The sequence below is a fragment of the Microtus oregoni genome, unplaced genomic scaffold (assembly GCF_018167655.1).
Source record: "Microtus oregoni isolate MIOR12 unplaced genomic scaffold, Mior012 000021F_ref0000039, whole genome shotgun sequence".
Lineage (NCBI taxonomy): Eukaryota > Metazoa > Chordata > Mammalia > Rodentia > Cricetidae > Microtus > Microtus oregoni.
In genome coordinates, this window is record NW_024543080.1 from 18191249 (window position 1) to 18206553 (window position 15305).

At 47.2% G+C, this 15305-nt stretch overlaps 1 protein-coding gene across 1 annotated transcript in view; it reads left to right on the top strand.

Annotated features, from left to right (window-relative positions):
- The first annotated feature begins 4836 nt into the window (after nucleotides 1-4836).
- Igfbp7 (insulin like growth factor binding protein 7) overlaps nucleotides 4837-15305 on the top strand; it is a 58922-nt gene continuing 48453 nt past the window's right edge. Inside the window, exon 1 of the mRNA XM_041671202.1 lies at nucleotides 4837-5359. Within this exon, the coding sequence (XP_041527136.1) occupies nucleotides 4888-5359 (472 nt within the window). The 5' untranslated portion in view covers nucleotides 4837-4887. The remainder of the gene's footprint in view (nucleotides 5360-15305) is intronic.

Sequence of the window (15305 nt, forward strand, 5' to 3'; positions counted from 1 at the left end):
GAGATTAGGGCTTCCCCAGAGGAGTCTGAGGAAGTAAGTGAAAGGCACAGCTCCCCCGGTCGATTCGGATTTTCTATTTCTTCTTGAGTCGGTGTCAAAGCTGTCCATGCATAAAGGGCTGTAAGCAGGTGGGTAGAGGGTAGGCATGTGGAAGCCAGAGAGAGGAGAGGCCTAGAGCGGGACCTTCTCATACGGTTCTCCACACTGCTAGCACCTGTCTTGGACATCTAGACTCCAGAACCATGGAAAAATTAATTCCTATTGTTTAAGCCATCCAGCCTGTGGTACTTTGTTATAGCAACCCTAGCAGACTATACATAAGTTTTTGAAAAAGGAGGAGGAGGAGGAGAAGGAGAAGGAGAAGGAGAAGGAGAAGAAGAAGAAGAAGAAGAAGAAGAAGAAGAAGAAGAAAGAATTAGTAATTGAAATACATCCCAAGAAGAAAAGCTTCGGGGGCTGGAGAGATGGCTCAGAGGTTAAGAGCACACTGCCTGCTCTTCCAAAGGTCCTGAGTTCAATTCCCAGCAACCACATGGTGGCTCACAACCATCTGTAATGAGATCTTGTGCCCTCTTCTGGCCTGCAGGCATACACACAGACAGAATATTGTATACATAATAAATAAATATTAAAAAAAAAAGAAGAAAAGCTTCACTTGGAAGGCTTCCAAAGGTTTATTATTAATTATTCAGTAATCAGTCTCTGCAAATGGAAGATGTGTAAACACATCCTACCTCATTGTGTGGTACCACTATCACCATAACAACAAAACCAAGTCATAAGAGGAAACCAGCATCTCTTATTTTTTTTAAAAAAAATATTTATTTATTTATTTATTTATTTATTTTGTATACAATATTCTGTGTGTATGTCTGCAGGCCAGAAGAGGGCACCAGACTTCTTTACAGATGGTTGTGAGCCACCATGTGGTTGCTGGGAATTGAACTCAGGACCTTTGGAAGAGCAGGCAATGCTCTTAACCTCTGAGCCATCTCTCCAGCCCCCCAGCATCTCTTATGAATAGTGATATAAGGATCAAAAAAAATACTTATGATTAAGTTCTAGAATCACACAAAAAGACTCTCACACCATGTTCCAGAACACACAGAAAGACTTTCACACCATGATGAGGTAGGATTTATTTCAGGAATGTAAATATGGTTTCAATATTCAAAGATAAAATATAAATCAGTGAAACATACCATGTTGGTAAAATGAGAGACACTTTTAGTTATTATCTCAATAGACGTACGAAGGCATTTGACCCAACCCAGCATCACTTCATAAGAATGTTCATCTAACTGGAAACTGACTTCCTCAACCAATAAGACTGTCTGTGGAAAACCTACAGTTAACTTCGTCCTCAGTGGAGAAAGAGTAAAACATCCCCTCTAAGGCTGAGGCGGCACTGATGTCCACTCTCTCACTCCTCCTCAAGACATGTGGCAGCCGCTGACCGGGGCAAGAAAATAAAACAAAAGGTATCAGGTCAAACAGAAAGAAACAAACTCATCTCTGTTGCATGTGACTTAGACCAGTGTCCACATCCAGGCTCTTCAAATCACCAAAACCGAGGCCGAGCGAATGACATCTCACTTAGAAGGAAACCCTTACATTTCTCTTTAAGTACCCAGTTCCTTTCTTTTCTCCTTTCTCGAGATAACCATGTCTCTTCCTTTATTCACTCTTTCACCTTGATTGGCCCTAGCACAGGCTAGGCACCCCTTCACAAAGGGTAACCTGATTGCTGTTTCTCTGGCTGAGCAGCAAGGGTCCCCACAAGGAGTTTATTGTCTTACCTGCCTAAGTTCTCACTGTCACCTCTAATGTGGGACTTCCACTCACAGCCCTGTGGCTGCTACCACAACTCACACCCACACACATGCGCGCGCACACGCATACACACACACATGTGCACTCACGCATGCATACGCACGCATTAACATATACACATGCATGCATACACACAACTGGTCACCAGGATACATGTTTATTACCAACTTCCCTTCCTGCTCACTTCCTACCTGTCAAGCCCACAGAAGGTATGACTTTATGTGGCTTTTCAAGTAAACTACTTGCGTTGACATCCTTGTCTCAGGGCAGCTTTGCTTGACATCCTTGTCTCAGGGCAGCTTTGACGGCTGTGGACCCTCGGGCTATGATGCCTAGTCATAATGGATTGTGGAATCAAATAGAGACCTTGTAGCAAAAGGTTAATAATACTGAAACTGGACTGGAAGCCTGCACTGTACATTAAGACTATTTCACTGATAACCTTCTCTTGTTGTTGAACAGAACAAGCATACTCAGGAAAACTCCTTCGAAAACGTCCATTGGTTTTTAAACTGCCATGTCAGTCTCTGGCTTCTTAGAAACATGCCACTCCGGAGAGATGGCTCAGTGGTTAAGAGCACCGGCTGCTCTCCCAGAGGACTTGGGTTCGGTTCCTAGTCCCCATGTGGCAGCTCATGACTGTAGCTCCAAGATCTGACACCGTCTCACAACCTTACATGCAGGCAAAATACCAATGCACACAAAATAAAAACAAATAAATTATTTTAAAAAGTATGCCACTCTTCTAAACTATGCCAAAGATCACCAGCTCCTTTTCTCAGTGGAAAGGGGTTCTCATCTCACGCTGGTAAGGAATGTGTTTAAAGTGTACAGTAGTCCCAGAGAGACGGCTGAGGGCAGCCACACACCTTGCTGATGGTGCTGTAGACTTCGATTCTTGCTTTAACATAGCAGCTCTCCAGATTCTGGGATTTATGCGGCAAGGCCTAGGCAGGACCTCCAGCACAAGAGCCATCCCCATCCCTTCTGCACTGTGTGCTGCCACCGAGTTGTGGTCAATGGGTAGGTTTGCCTTGGTCACCTAGAGTCCATCCTTTCTGTGCTTATGGAGGGGAGAGTGCAGCCCTACCCTCCTCAGACTGCCACGCCCCTGGCACCCTGCCAACCTTCCTCTACAGCTGTTTATAGAAAAGTCAGCCCAAGGGGACAGCCACTTTATGTGGGATTTCCCTCCGTATGCTGTGATTACCATTAATGAATAAAAAGAAACTGCTTTGAACCTATAGCAAGACAAAACTTAGTTAGGCAGGGAAAACTAAAGTGAATGCTGGGAGAAAGAAGGGCTGAGCCAGAGAGAAGCTATGTAGCCCTGCCAAGACAGACGCCAGAATTTTAGCCAGTAAGCCACAGCCACGTGGTGATACACAGATTAATAGAAATGAGTTAAATTGAGATGTAATAGTTAGCCAATAAGAAGCTAGAGCTAATGGGCCAAGCAGTGATTTAATTAATACAGTTTCTGTGTGGTTATTTCGGGGCTACGTGGCTGAGAACAAACTAGCTCCCTCTTTACTACAGCCACTGCTCTTGTAACATCTGCTCATGGGAACATAGTCATTTAATTTGTTTTTGTTTGTTTTATTTTGGAGACAGGGTTTCTCTATAGCTTTGCAGCCTTCCTGGAACTTGCCCTGTAGACCAGCTGGCCTTGAACTCACAGAGATCCCTGACTCTGTCTCCTGAGGGCTGGGATTAAAAAGACATGAGCCACCACTGCCTGGCAGTCATTTTAGCTTTTAAACTGGGAAGATGTGTTTCTGAGCCAAGTGTTTATAATTTAATGCTTTATTAGTGTGTTCATTATGATGAGCAAATTTTTTTATTTTAAAACAGTCCTTAAGACTAAGGCTCCCTGTGGACTCCAGGGGGGCTCAGTCTCACACTCTACCTGCTGGGACCGAAGACCCTGATCCCTGTAACTGCTATCAGTGTGGACACTGAACTGTTAAATATCCTAAAGAAACAGCAAGACAGTTCTCTGACACAGTCAGTATCATTGTCCCCACAGATCAAATAGTGGCCCTTCCTCTAAAAGGTCTTCTCTGTTCTGTGTGTTTCAAGTAATAACTCCGGCCAGTGACGTGGCTCCATGCATAAAGGCATGTGCTGACCAGCCTGATGACCAGAATTCAAGCCGTGGGACCAAACAGTGGACTGAGAAAACCAACTGCCGAAAGTAGGCCTCCAACCTCCACACACATACACACTCACTCACAAACACAAAATAAAAATACTTTTAAAGTTTGTAAGGAACTGGAGAGATGGCTCAGCAGTTAAGAGCACGGGACTGCACTTCCAGAACCTGAGTTCGATTCCCAGCACCTACACAGCAGTTCACAACTGTCTCTAACTCCAGGAACAGGATGTACACATATATGCAGTCAAAACATCCATACACATAAAAATAAATCTAAAAACAAAACTTTTAAAAAGAACTTTAAACTTGGCAGGAGGTAGCACAAGCCGTTGCGTGATAAGAGAGAGGAGCAAGATTATGAGGATCCAAAAAGGAACACGGCATCCAAAACCACACAGGCGCTGTTGCCAAAGAGGACACAAACCCCACTCCCTTCGCGGTTTGTCTTAAAAGCGTACCCACAAAGTACTCGGGTTTCCCAGGCTCACAAGAATTTAATGGATTAAACTGCGAGTTCTCATAAAGTCCTAGTTGTTAAAAAAAAAAAAAAAAGTAAAAATAGCTGGATCTGGAAAGCGAGCAACAGAAGTTGCAGGGAGGCGTGTCCCCTTATGGAGAATGAGGACACGGGCAAGGGGCTGAGCGGGAGCCAGGCGGCCCACGTGTTGGGCATGGGACAATCCAGCGAAGGCTGCGAAGGTGCCCATGTCAGGGATGGCAGGCGGCATGAGCACTGGCGGGCAGGCGGGCGGGCGAGCAGAGCGGGGCGGGCAGCCGCAGACTCTCCGCCCCGGGGAGGGCTCCCGTGGCGCGCCGGGCGGGGCGGTGGCTTTAAGGGCCAGCGGCGGGGTTCCCCGCTGCTCATTCGCGCCCGCTCGTGTCCAGCCAACCCCGCCATGGAGCGGCCACTGTGCGCCCTGCTGCTCGGCTCAGCCGGCCTGCTGCTCCTGCTCCTACCCCTCTCCTCTTCCTCCTCTTCGGATGCCTGCGGCCCGTGCGTGCCGGCTTCCTGCCCCGCGCTGCCCCCGCTGGGCTGCCCGCTGGGAGAGACCCGCGACGCGTGCGGCTGCTGCCCCGTGTGCGCTCGCGGCGAGGGTGAGCCGTGCGGGGGCGGCGCGGCCGGCAGGGGGCACTGCGCGCCGGGCATGGAGTGCGTGAAGAGCCGCAAGAGGCGGAAGGGTAAAGCCGGGGCAGCAGCCGGCGGCCCCGCGGTCCTCGCCGTGTGCGTGTGCAAGAGCCGCTACCCGGTGTGCGGCAGCGACGGCACTACCTACCCCAGCGGCTGCCAACTGCGCGCCGCCAGCCTGCGTGCCGAGAGCCGCGGGGAGAAGGCCATCACCCAGGTCAGCAAGGGCACCTGCGAGCAAGGTGGGCACCAGCGCGTACTCCGCCACTCCCCGCCACCCCCATGCTGCCGAGCATCCCTGGAGACCCGCGGGAGGGAGGAGTTGACGGCTGCCCAGTGTCCCGAGCCAAGGGAAACGCCTCCCGGCTCTCTTTGGATGGTTTTATTTGGAGTTTCCTGTGTGCGCCAAGAAAGTGAAAAATCGCAGTAACGGGTGTAAATATAGAAAAGATTTTCCGAGACCTCGGGCTCCTCTTTCCCTACAGTTCATCCAACTCATAGCTGCCAGGGCAATTCCGGAAAGCCACTATTCTCTTGAGAACCTTTTCTCGTCATTTTTTTCTTTGCTTGGGTGTGTGCAGAGAGGTGGGTAGATGGAGTTAGCAGAGAAATACGCAGTAAGGACTTTCAGAAAGTTGATTTAGTAACTAGAGAAAAAGAATTTTTAAGGTGGAGTTAAGGCGTTTCCAGTTATCGAATGCTTTGATTGTTGTAAGCCCTCTGACCATATTGCTTTTCTTCTTGGGCTTAGGTTTTTTTGTTTTGTTTTGTTTTGTTTTTTTCATAATTTATCCACAGGATGCAGGTTCATGAGAAATACCTTTGACATTATGTCTGTCTATTGTATTCCCTACTAATCCAAACTTATGAAATAGGAAAAAATAAAGTCTGAGGTTGGGACCAAAAAGAAAATATCAGAAACTTAACTCTAGTGCCTGAAATAACATTTTTCCATGGGCAGGCATTTGGAGGGAAAGTTAGAGCCCGGCGCTGGCAGCTGCTGTCCTGGCCCCAGCCAAGGTAGAAGGGGAGGGGAGAGAATTCAGCTGTTGCACCCTAAACACAGTTCAGGCTTTCTCCAGACTTTCCAAGTACCAGCTCTTTCTTTACAGTTTTTCCCAGAAATCCATATGCAAATAGGCTGTGTGCCATTCACTCCAAAGTTTGTTGTTAAAAGCCTTAGATGGTGTAGCTCACAGTTACCCACTTACGGTATTATCACCTCAAGTTGAGAAAAGAACAGCCCAAAGAGCCCTGGTTCCAACAGAAACAGCCCTTTGTTCCTTTAGCTCTGGCATGAGGGTCACATCATGAAGGGAACTGCACATTAAGAGCCATTCCAAATACTGGGAGTTTCTTATAAACATCCCAAGGGGGACTTTTCTTTCCCATAGTCCCAGAGTCAAGGTTCTTTGCCTATCAGAGCACACTACCCTGGCGACTTTCCAAGTGCTGTTGTTTCCTCATCTGTGACTAGTTTTTATCTTTATTAGTGTATTTTAATAGTACAAGATGATAGGTTTGTTACGATATTTTATAAACGTACTTTTATTATATTTAGCCTCATCATTGCTCTCTCTCCTCCCCTTCTCCCCACTCTCCTTCTTTCTCCCAAGTTATCCACTTCTATTTTCCTGACTTTTTGCTAAGTGTAGATTTTTATCCTTTTCTCTCTTGCTACTTCTCTCAACACTCACACAGTGTAGCGAGCAAATGTGATGAATGAACAGGTCTAATGGGCCTCATTGCCAGTGATGCCCAATCTCCAGTCCCCTCTCCAGGATGCAAGCCTCGTTAAGAGCACAGCCTGGCTTTATCTTTATGCTCATGAAGATGGTGAGAAATAGTATCTAAAACTGGAAACAAATCAGTCTTGCTTCCCTTAGCCCCACATGGACAAACATGGGGGCTGGTTTCTAGGGCAATGGTAAAAGCAGGACAGAGAGATGAGAAGAGGACAGAGAGCCCCCAAAATACCTTCCGGCAGCAGAGAAGAATGAGTGATGGAGAAACAAGATCTTCTTAGGGACTTGCTTTGGGTCTTGGGTGTAGTTTGACAGCGACAGACACTAGAAGAACAGAGTACCACTTAAATCCCATTCAGTCCTGAGTCTTTACAGAGAGTAACAATGTATCTCCTCACTTCCTCTAATGTTTCTTTCCTCAAGAAAAACTTGGATCGTGTTTGTAATGAGGAGTTTATTACAGGACTCAGCCCCAGTGAAATAGGCTGTCTGCATTCTGTTCCTGTGGTCTCATTAAACATAATATTTTTTGAGCAGCTAGCCAGCTTCAGCTGCATATAGCTAAGGATGCACAGAGCAGATCTGGCCTTGACGACAAAGGAAGTGTGTGTTCACGTTACAAATTGCCAAGCCCTTTCCCTAGGTCCCTGGAGCACCTCCTGCTGTTGCTTTTCTTCACTGAAATTATCACTTACTGCCTTCTAGAGAGAGCTTGTCCTGCTGGAGTCTGTATCTCTGCAGTAGAAGGCAACGCCATCTGCTTGAAAATCTGTTAGAAAGATAATGAGCTCATAATCTCGAATCTTGGAGCTGTCACTGTAAACTCAGTGCCAGTGGAATCCGCTAAGGTCCCTGGCTCACTAGAAGGAGAAGACTTGACAGTTCAGCTTAATAAAAAGAGTCAAGACCGAGATGATGAGGCATGACATAGAATCATGTTGCTGAGACAGAAAATGCTACTGTTCTGTTCCAATCCTCAGACCTTTTGTTTACTGTCCTTCAAATCTGAATTCCTCGGTCACATTTTCTGGGTACCATTTTCTGTCCCTTCAGAATTTTTACTTGTGGACCCAGAATGCCACTACTTTGGGTCCCACTTACTAGTACTTCCGTGGGTAAGTTTGAACTGCCATTCAGGCAGCAGGAGGGTCTTCACAGTGTAACTCCATCCGGCCTCTTCCCTCTGATCTCCTTTTATTCCTGCCACAATATATGGCTGCCGTTCTGCATGCCTTTGGAGATGCAGTGCCTTCTTCCTGGAATGCCTCCTGCCTCCACCCAGCACACACACACACACACACACACACACACACACACACAAAACTCCCTTGGAATTCTTATGTCATTTCTCTGTGAGACCTGGCTTTCCCCTGGTCCATCATGATGTTATTCTCCCAGCATTGTTCAACATTAGCACATCCTTACTGGGTCCTTGCTGTATATTTGTACAGAGACATCACAGCTGACAGTCCACTGTAGAATATGACTCCCTGGGTATGAATGTTAACTCTACAGTGAGCCACACTAACATTGTGCTCTCATGACCTCTCTCCCCATAGAGTTCTTCGAGTGTAGAATGGGATTACAATTCTACCATTCTCGGAGGGTTTTGCGATGGTTTGATGTCATGGAAATTATCTGTAGAAACCACAGGATGAAGATCGTTGTCATTATTCCAACCAGAAAGTTAGCTCTATATGAGGAGAGAGTCTCCATTGCCCAAAGAGCCCTAATGTCCAAGGGGCTACGTCAGTTATGGATTAATGAATGAGTGAACCCTCCCACACTCTTCTGGTCTTGGAGTAAGCAACTTTGAATAAAATAGAAGCAATTTCTTACTCGTGGAGTTTAGTGTAAACTTTTGACAGAAGCGAGCACTCTCGCACAGTTGTGTGTGCTGTGAAAACACGAGCAGCAGAGAAACAGGATAGAGACTAGGGATGAGGAGAAACGCCAGGGAGGGGCAGTGCCAAGAAGCCAAAGAGGGCAGATCTGAGGGCTCCAGCAAAGGGAGGAGCAGGGCCGTTGGCCTGGGTGGACAACAAGTTGTGTAGACCACCCGCAGTCTCAGAATAATCTTTTACTCGTCTGTCTTTTCCCAGAGTAAAGGGCGGCCTCCGTCTTTTAATTCCTTTCAGACACAGTGGCTGGCTATCAGTAGGAACTTGTTTTATGTTTATCAGTCAGACAGAGGAGACCCTTAGGGAAGGGCCTTCCTCTGGAAGTGTGGGCAGTGGGCTCCCTGTTGTGTGTACCCCACCCCGCATCCTCCCTGACCCCCACCCCTACCCCTTTACACCGACTTAGCTTCCTGTCCAGCGCTGTCTTGAGCTGTAATATCATGCTCACTTTCCCCCAAACCCCCACATTCTCACGTTGTGTCAATGTCTAGAATCGGGTCCAGGAACTGTGTTGTGAGTAGAAAAGGCTTCGGCGAAGGCTTTGATTGTCAGGGACAAATTTTATTTGGCAAATGTTAAAAACCTTCTCTAAGGAATTCATTTCAGACTTATTATAAGGTTGGTAATGTGCCATTTAAATGCTGCTGTGTAATTGCTATCCTTGAGTGAACCCACGAACTCCCCTGGAAGCTGAAACAGAGGTGCTTCAACAGTCAATGAACTTGCTAATGAGCTGGTTCATCTTGAGACGGGGCGTATCAATGTGATGCTTTTCGTTAAGCCAAGTCTGTCGTGCAAAAACGAGAAGTTTATGCTGAGGAGGGCGTTCAGATTTGTGGGAGAAGAGCCACTGATGACTTCTTGGAGGGTGATATCCTGACTGAGATGGGGAGCGGGGGGGGGGGTTAGCTAGAGAAGAATTAGTGTGGAGATTGGAATGGAGTTGGAAGGAAGAGGATGGAATACTACTCGCGTTACTAACGAAGGAAGTCTGGTCATTTGTCACAGCGTGGATGAACCTGGAAGACATGGCTACCTAAGCCATGCGCAGAGACAAATATGGCATGATCTCGTTTCTACGTAGAAACCCAAACTGTCAAACTCATAGGAGCAGAGAGCGAAAGATCCTTCTTCATGGAGGCTGAGAGTGAAATGGGAATAGGAGGAATTGTGGAAGGGCTGTCAGAATACACAGAAAGGAATCTAAGAACTGCCAGTCCTGAGACCCTGGCTTGCCACGACAGACTGTGTATTCCCTGTGCCTCTGACCTTAGTTTTACTCAGTGAGATCTCAGGTTGCTTGCTTGTTATCCAGGACAGCCTCCAAATTACAGCCATCCCATTACTCCCTCCTCGCTTTCAGATCAGAAACACAGAGGGAGGGGAGAGGGTTGCCTATAAGAAATCTGCCCCAACACAACAGTAATACCACTGTAACTTTATTCCTTTATTGGCCTTGTTTGCCCTCGTTGAACACAGAAGCTTCTAGAATGGTGAGCAGATCACTAATTCTCCCTTATTGCTTTATCTTGTCTTAGGCGCTAAACTGTAGGAAAGCTTTGAGCTCCTGCAGCAGCTTTAAAAAGGAAATGGACAACTCTGAAGAGGGGGGGGAAAGACTTAGGCTCCTTCCAGACTCTAAAGTTCCTAACTAGTCTAAAATGTCTCTAAAAATTTAGAGAAAATTACTCTAGAGACAAGGCACAGCCTTTATCGTTTGATTATTGGATGGCAAGTGCCTGTTCCACAACTCTTTGAGAAAACAGAACTTAAAGGCCTGAATTAAATAGCCACAGGCACATTTAAATTACATACACACCAGGAAGAAACCTGTGGCATAAATATTGTAATGTGTGTAGGAGTTGAGAAAGCTTATTAGAGATGAGAAATAACCTTAGGAGGGCAAGATAGAGACCGTGGAGACCACTTTCCCCTCCTTCAGTGATGGAGCTGAGCAGGCGTGCTGACACCTTAATATGTTTTCTGTCCTGTCCCTGGAAGGGTCCACTACGGACCGGCCTTCTAGAAGAAACTGCCTTATAAGGTTTTCTTTTGGATAGCTCAAGGATAAAACGCCCTTGGTTAGAGTCCAAGGGCAGCTGGCCTCTCTCATTCTAAAAGCAGCCTCCCAGCGGATTAGATTGTGTGTTTCCTTTACCTCCAGCTGCTCCATACGGGTTCGGACCTCCTCTGTGCCTTTAATTGTAGCACAAACTTCTTCTAAGTAGCCAGTAGGAAGGGAAGGCTGGGTGACTGTCAACAGACTTGCTAAGCCAGGGGATCCATGGGTGCTGCTTCCTTTAAAAGTTTATGAGTGACAAGATCAGAGTTTTGAAAGTGACAGGGACTTAGGTGTATAGAATAATTCATCTGCCTGCCCACTTAGGGTACTAGTGAACACAGATATCCCAGGATATCTTTAGGAGTTGTTTCAAGGTGGAGGCACTAGACATGCCCGCAGATATCACCCCCAAGTCTATTCTGTAGGGATTTCCCAGGTCAGTGAAGAGCACCCCTATACACACCGATCACCCAGACTCTGATAGAGCATGAGAAATTAGGAGAAGAAAACCGGAGTAGACAGAATTAGGGGGAAACAGTGTCTGCTTTCCATCTGAAATCATGTACAAGAATTGAATTTTATCCCAAATTCAATTAATGGCAAACATGATCTGACCCTTTTGAAAACGCTAATGTGCTGAATTGTTTTCCCGGTTCACAGAGGACGGCAAGGCAAGGTTAAGTAGCCACAGCTGGAGCTAATAGCAGGCCCCACCCCTCCACAGCTCTAACCACGCAAAAGGTTGTGGGGGGGAGGGGGGCAGTGTAGAGGGGGAAGGAAGCAGAGCTGTCCAGAAAATCCAAGGAGGAAATCCTGCTGTTCCCAAAAGCAGGCCAGAGTAACACAGAAGTCTTGCATCTGAAAAAATAAGAAAGGTTCAAACCGGGTAAGGCAGACCTAGTAACCTAGTGCTGACAAAGACCCATTCATGAGGTTTGATGTTACCCATGGTAAGTGTTGATGAGGCCAAGCCACATGGCCGGGTTCTCCGAAAAAAGCACCTGTCACAGCTTCAGGATAGTGGAGACAGTGAGCGATGGTGCGATTTGGGCTTCCTCCTCCGCGGGATGATTGTGAAAATCACATCACGAATGACACTAAGCACGGCTGTGCGTGCCTGTGATCCCAGCATGCCTCTGCTCTCCGTCAGTTTTCTCGACTTGAATGTTTACTCCACGCCGAAGGACGGTGTGTGGTGCCTTAGTTTGCATTTGCAGGGACGGAAGTCTGTTTGGTGGTGGGGATGGTGTTAGACCTTGACAAGGTGCAGAAGGAAAATCCGTGGAGGAATTTGAGAACTCAATTAAGCATATTCCATTTTGACTCTGGAAGGAGGAAATATAGTGCTTTAATGTTCTAGCAGGAATTGGTGCATCTGACCTCAGCTGCCCTGTTTTTTGTGACGTTTTCTTGAAGAAAGACCATCTCCAGCTTCTATGGGGGGCTTGCTTCCTTTTTTGTTGTTGTTTGTTTTTTGTTTTTGTTTTTTCAAGTCAGCATGTAAGGTGATGAGTTTCATCATGGCTTGTCTTTTCTTGAATGAGAAATGTTTCCAGGCATTTCATTTGCATCAGCACAAATTAGCAGCCAACGGTCAAGCTGCAGAGTTGGAGAAGCTTTAGATCTGACATCTGCTTCTGGCTTGACTCCAGGCAGAGATGAGAACACTTATCAAGCAATGGATCTCCTGGAACTTTCCAAAGGGACCACACAGAAACGAAGCCTCAGGAATGTGTCGGGGCAGCCCAGGCCTGCAGGACTCCAAGCCTGCTCCTTCTCCATGGGAGTTTTCAGAACTCGGGGATCCAAAGGGGAATTTCAACAGTGGCTTCAGCAATTACATGGCAACCTTGGCTTCCCTCAGGAAACCACCAGCTTTTGATGGAAAATGAAATGCATGCTTCTCTCTGAGCCCAGACATCAAGGAGTGGGGTCCTGCAGTGTGGCCCCTTATTAAAGATGCTAAGCCCGGCTGGAGAGGGCAGGCCAGGGCAAAGATAAAGATGCTGCCGGATAGTTGGCAAGCCAGGGCTTCAGAACCAGAGGCCCCTGTGGACTCAGGTGTGTCTCAGATCAGAGACTCAGAGTGAGAAGAGTAGCTCTGACTTGGCGCCCGCTCTGTGTACCATGGAGCCTTTGGTTCAGCAGACAGTAACGGCAGGGCAGGGCAGAGCAGGGCAGGTCTTTCTAGACCCAGCAAGATGAGGCAAAGGGAACCTCCCACTCCTTCACTACCACCCAAATGCTCTCTCATCTGAGGTCTCTTTCTATTCATCCATCTGCCTGGCCTATCATGGCAGGCTGCCCCCTTTTTTCCTGTCTTACTGAGCTCAAAGAAATCAGGCTTTTCTCTCCCTGTCCCGTGTCCTTTGCTGGTTCCAGAGCTGCAGTGGTGTTTTAATTGCTAAGCTAAGCTCTGCTCAGTGCCCTTGCTTAAGTCCCCAGAGCCACCCCCATGCACCCCTGTAAGAGCACCAGAAAGCAAACACTTGGCATGCCACACTGGGGAGGCAGGAGGCTCGGTACACAGCACCCAGAAGTGCAAGTTACCCCTCCTCTTCTTAATGCCACCCTGAGGACGTTTTTCAGATATCTGAAGATCCTAATGCACCCCACCCGTTCACTCCAAACTACGGCCTCAGATAGGACAAGCCCAAGAGTGGGGGAGACACCTGTGACCGTGGGTCTGGTGGGACCTCCGGGCTGATACTAGACTGTCTCTACCAGTTGCTTTTCCTTCTTGTGTGTGTTTATCTGACCCAAACTTACCCCATTTGTTGTTTTCTTACCTGAGAAACAGGTACGATTATATCTTCCGCTTAAAGGTGTTAGGGAGGTGAGATAATACAGGAAAAGATACCGACATCCGGCATGCGGAAAGATCTCTTGGAATTGTTTCGCTCCCATCTTTAGTGTTTCTGGCGTGATGAAGCCTGAGTGAGTTCCTAAGTGCCTCTGAAGCAACAACAAAAGCCAGATACAGGTGTTCACACTTGCAGTGCCAACACTTCGCAGGCTAAGGCAGGAGGCTTAGAAGTTCCAAGCTGGCTTAGGCATCCCAGAAGCACCTGTTCTCAAAGATAAGAAAGTCTCTTTGCTGTGGTGTGTTGCTGTCTTCCTCAGACCTATGCAAAAACAACACTGCTATGTGCGCCTCCAGGTGAGAGCTGGAGACTTTATCTAGGTCTACACAAACAATATATCAGATAATAGCACTAGAGACGAACCTCTAGAAATTTCCTCCTTGTTCTGTACAGGCTCTAGGACAAAGAATCCTACCTGCTCCTATGGAACCTCAGATTTCAAAGAGAGGGCCTAGTGCTGGCTAGCATGTGTGTTTAGACTCCATAGAGAGGGTTTAATGCTGGCTAGCATGTGTGTTTAGACTCCATAGAGAGAGGGTTTAATGCTGGCTAGCATGTGTGTTTAGACTCCATAGAGAGAGGGTTTAGTGCTGGCTAGCAGGTGTGTTTAGACTCCATGGACAGGGTCTAGTGCTAGCTCACATGTGTGTTTAGACTCCATGGAGAAGACTTAGTGCTAGCTCACATGTGTGTTTAGACTCCATGGAGAGGGTCTAGTGCTGGCTAACATATATGCTTAGACTCCATGGAGAGCATCTAAGGCTAGCTAGCTTGTGAGCTTAGACGCCGTGGCCAGCATGTGAGTTCAGGCACCATAGCTTGCTGGTGTGCTGTGCTTTGCAGCACACAACGTGTCCCTCTTCCAGCTTAGTGTCACGCGCGCGCTGTTTTCTAGTACTGTCCTTTGCTGGCTTCAGTGCACAGCATGGGTTCAGGGGTCATTCAGTGCGGTAACCAGTGGCCTATCCCTTCCTCACGTTTTCCTCCAGCATCTTTCACGTAGGAAATGCTCATTCATAAGTTGTTTCAATCATATTTTTTGAGTCATATTGGCTTCATAGAAGACATTGAATAAAAATCATGGTTTGGAAACGAAGAGTTCAATTAGTGCCAAAGACGCACATGCTGGGAATTATCTTTGGTTTTTAGAGTCTCATTGATGATAATAATAATAATAATTAATAATAATAATAAAATATTTGCTTTGCTGCGCTTCTGTTCTTTGACCTACACATGTAGCCTCAACTTGGCAGGAACACATTTGAAAAAGCAAAACGTCCAACTGTAAATGAGCAAATTTAGAGTCAGAAGGTGCCCACTTAGGTTGGCTGCCTATGTGTGAGAGGTGATAACATTACCATCAAGGGTGGGAGAGGGAGCGAAAGAAATGAGTGTCTCTTCCTTAGGAGGGCTAAGAAAATGACGGGCTTTGCCAACCCAGCACCTGCAAGCCGAGTGAACTTGGCCAAGCCTTTTGACCTGTCACTCTCCAGGGAGAAGGCCACCCCGCCTTCTGGGATAGTCCTCCTTAGCTGGTCTGTGTATCAGAGATGCCAGAGCAAGTCACAGACAGCGCTGCCTACGCTCCACCCCAAGATTCCGAGTTAGTTGGTCTG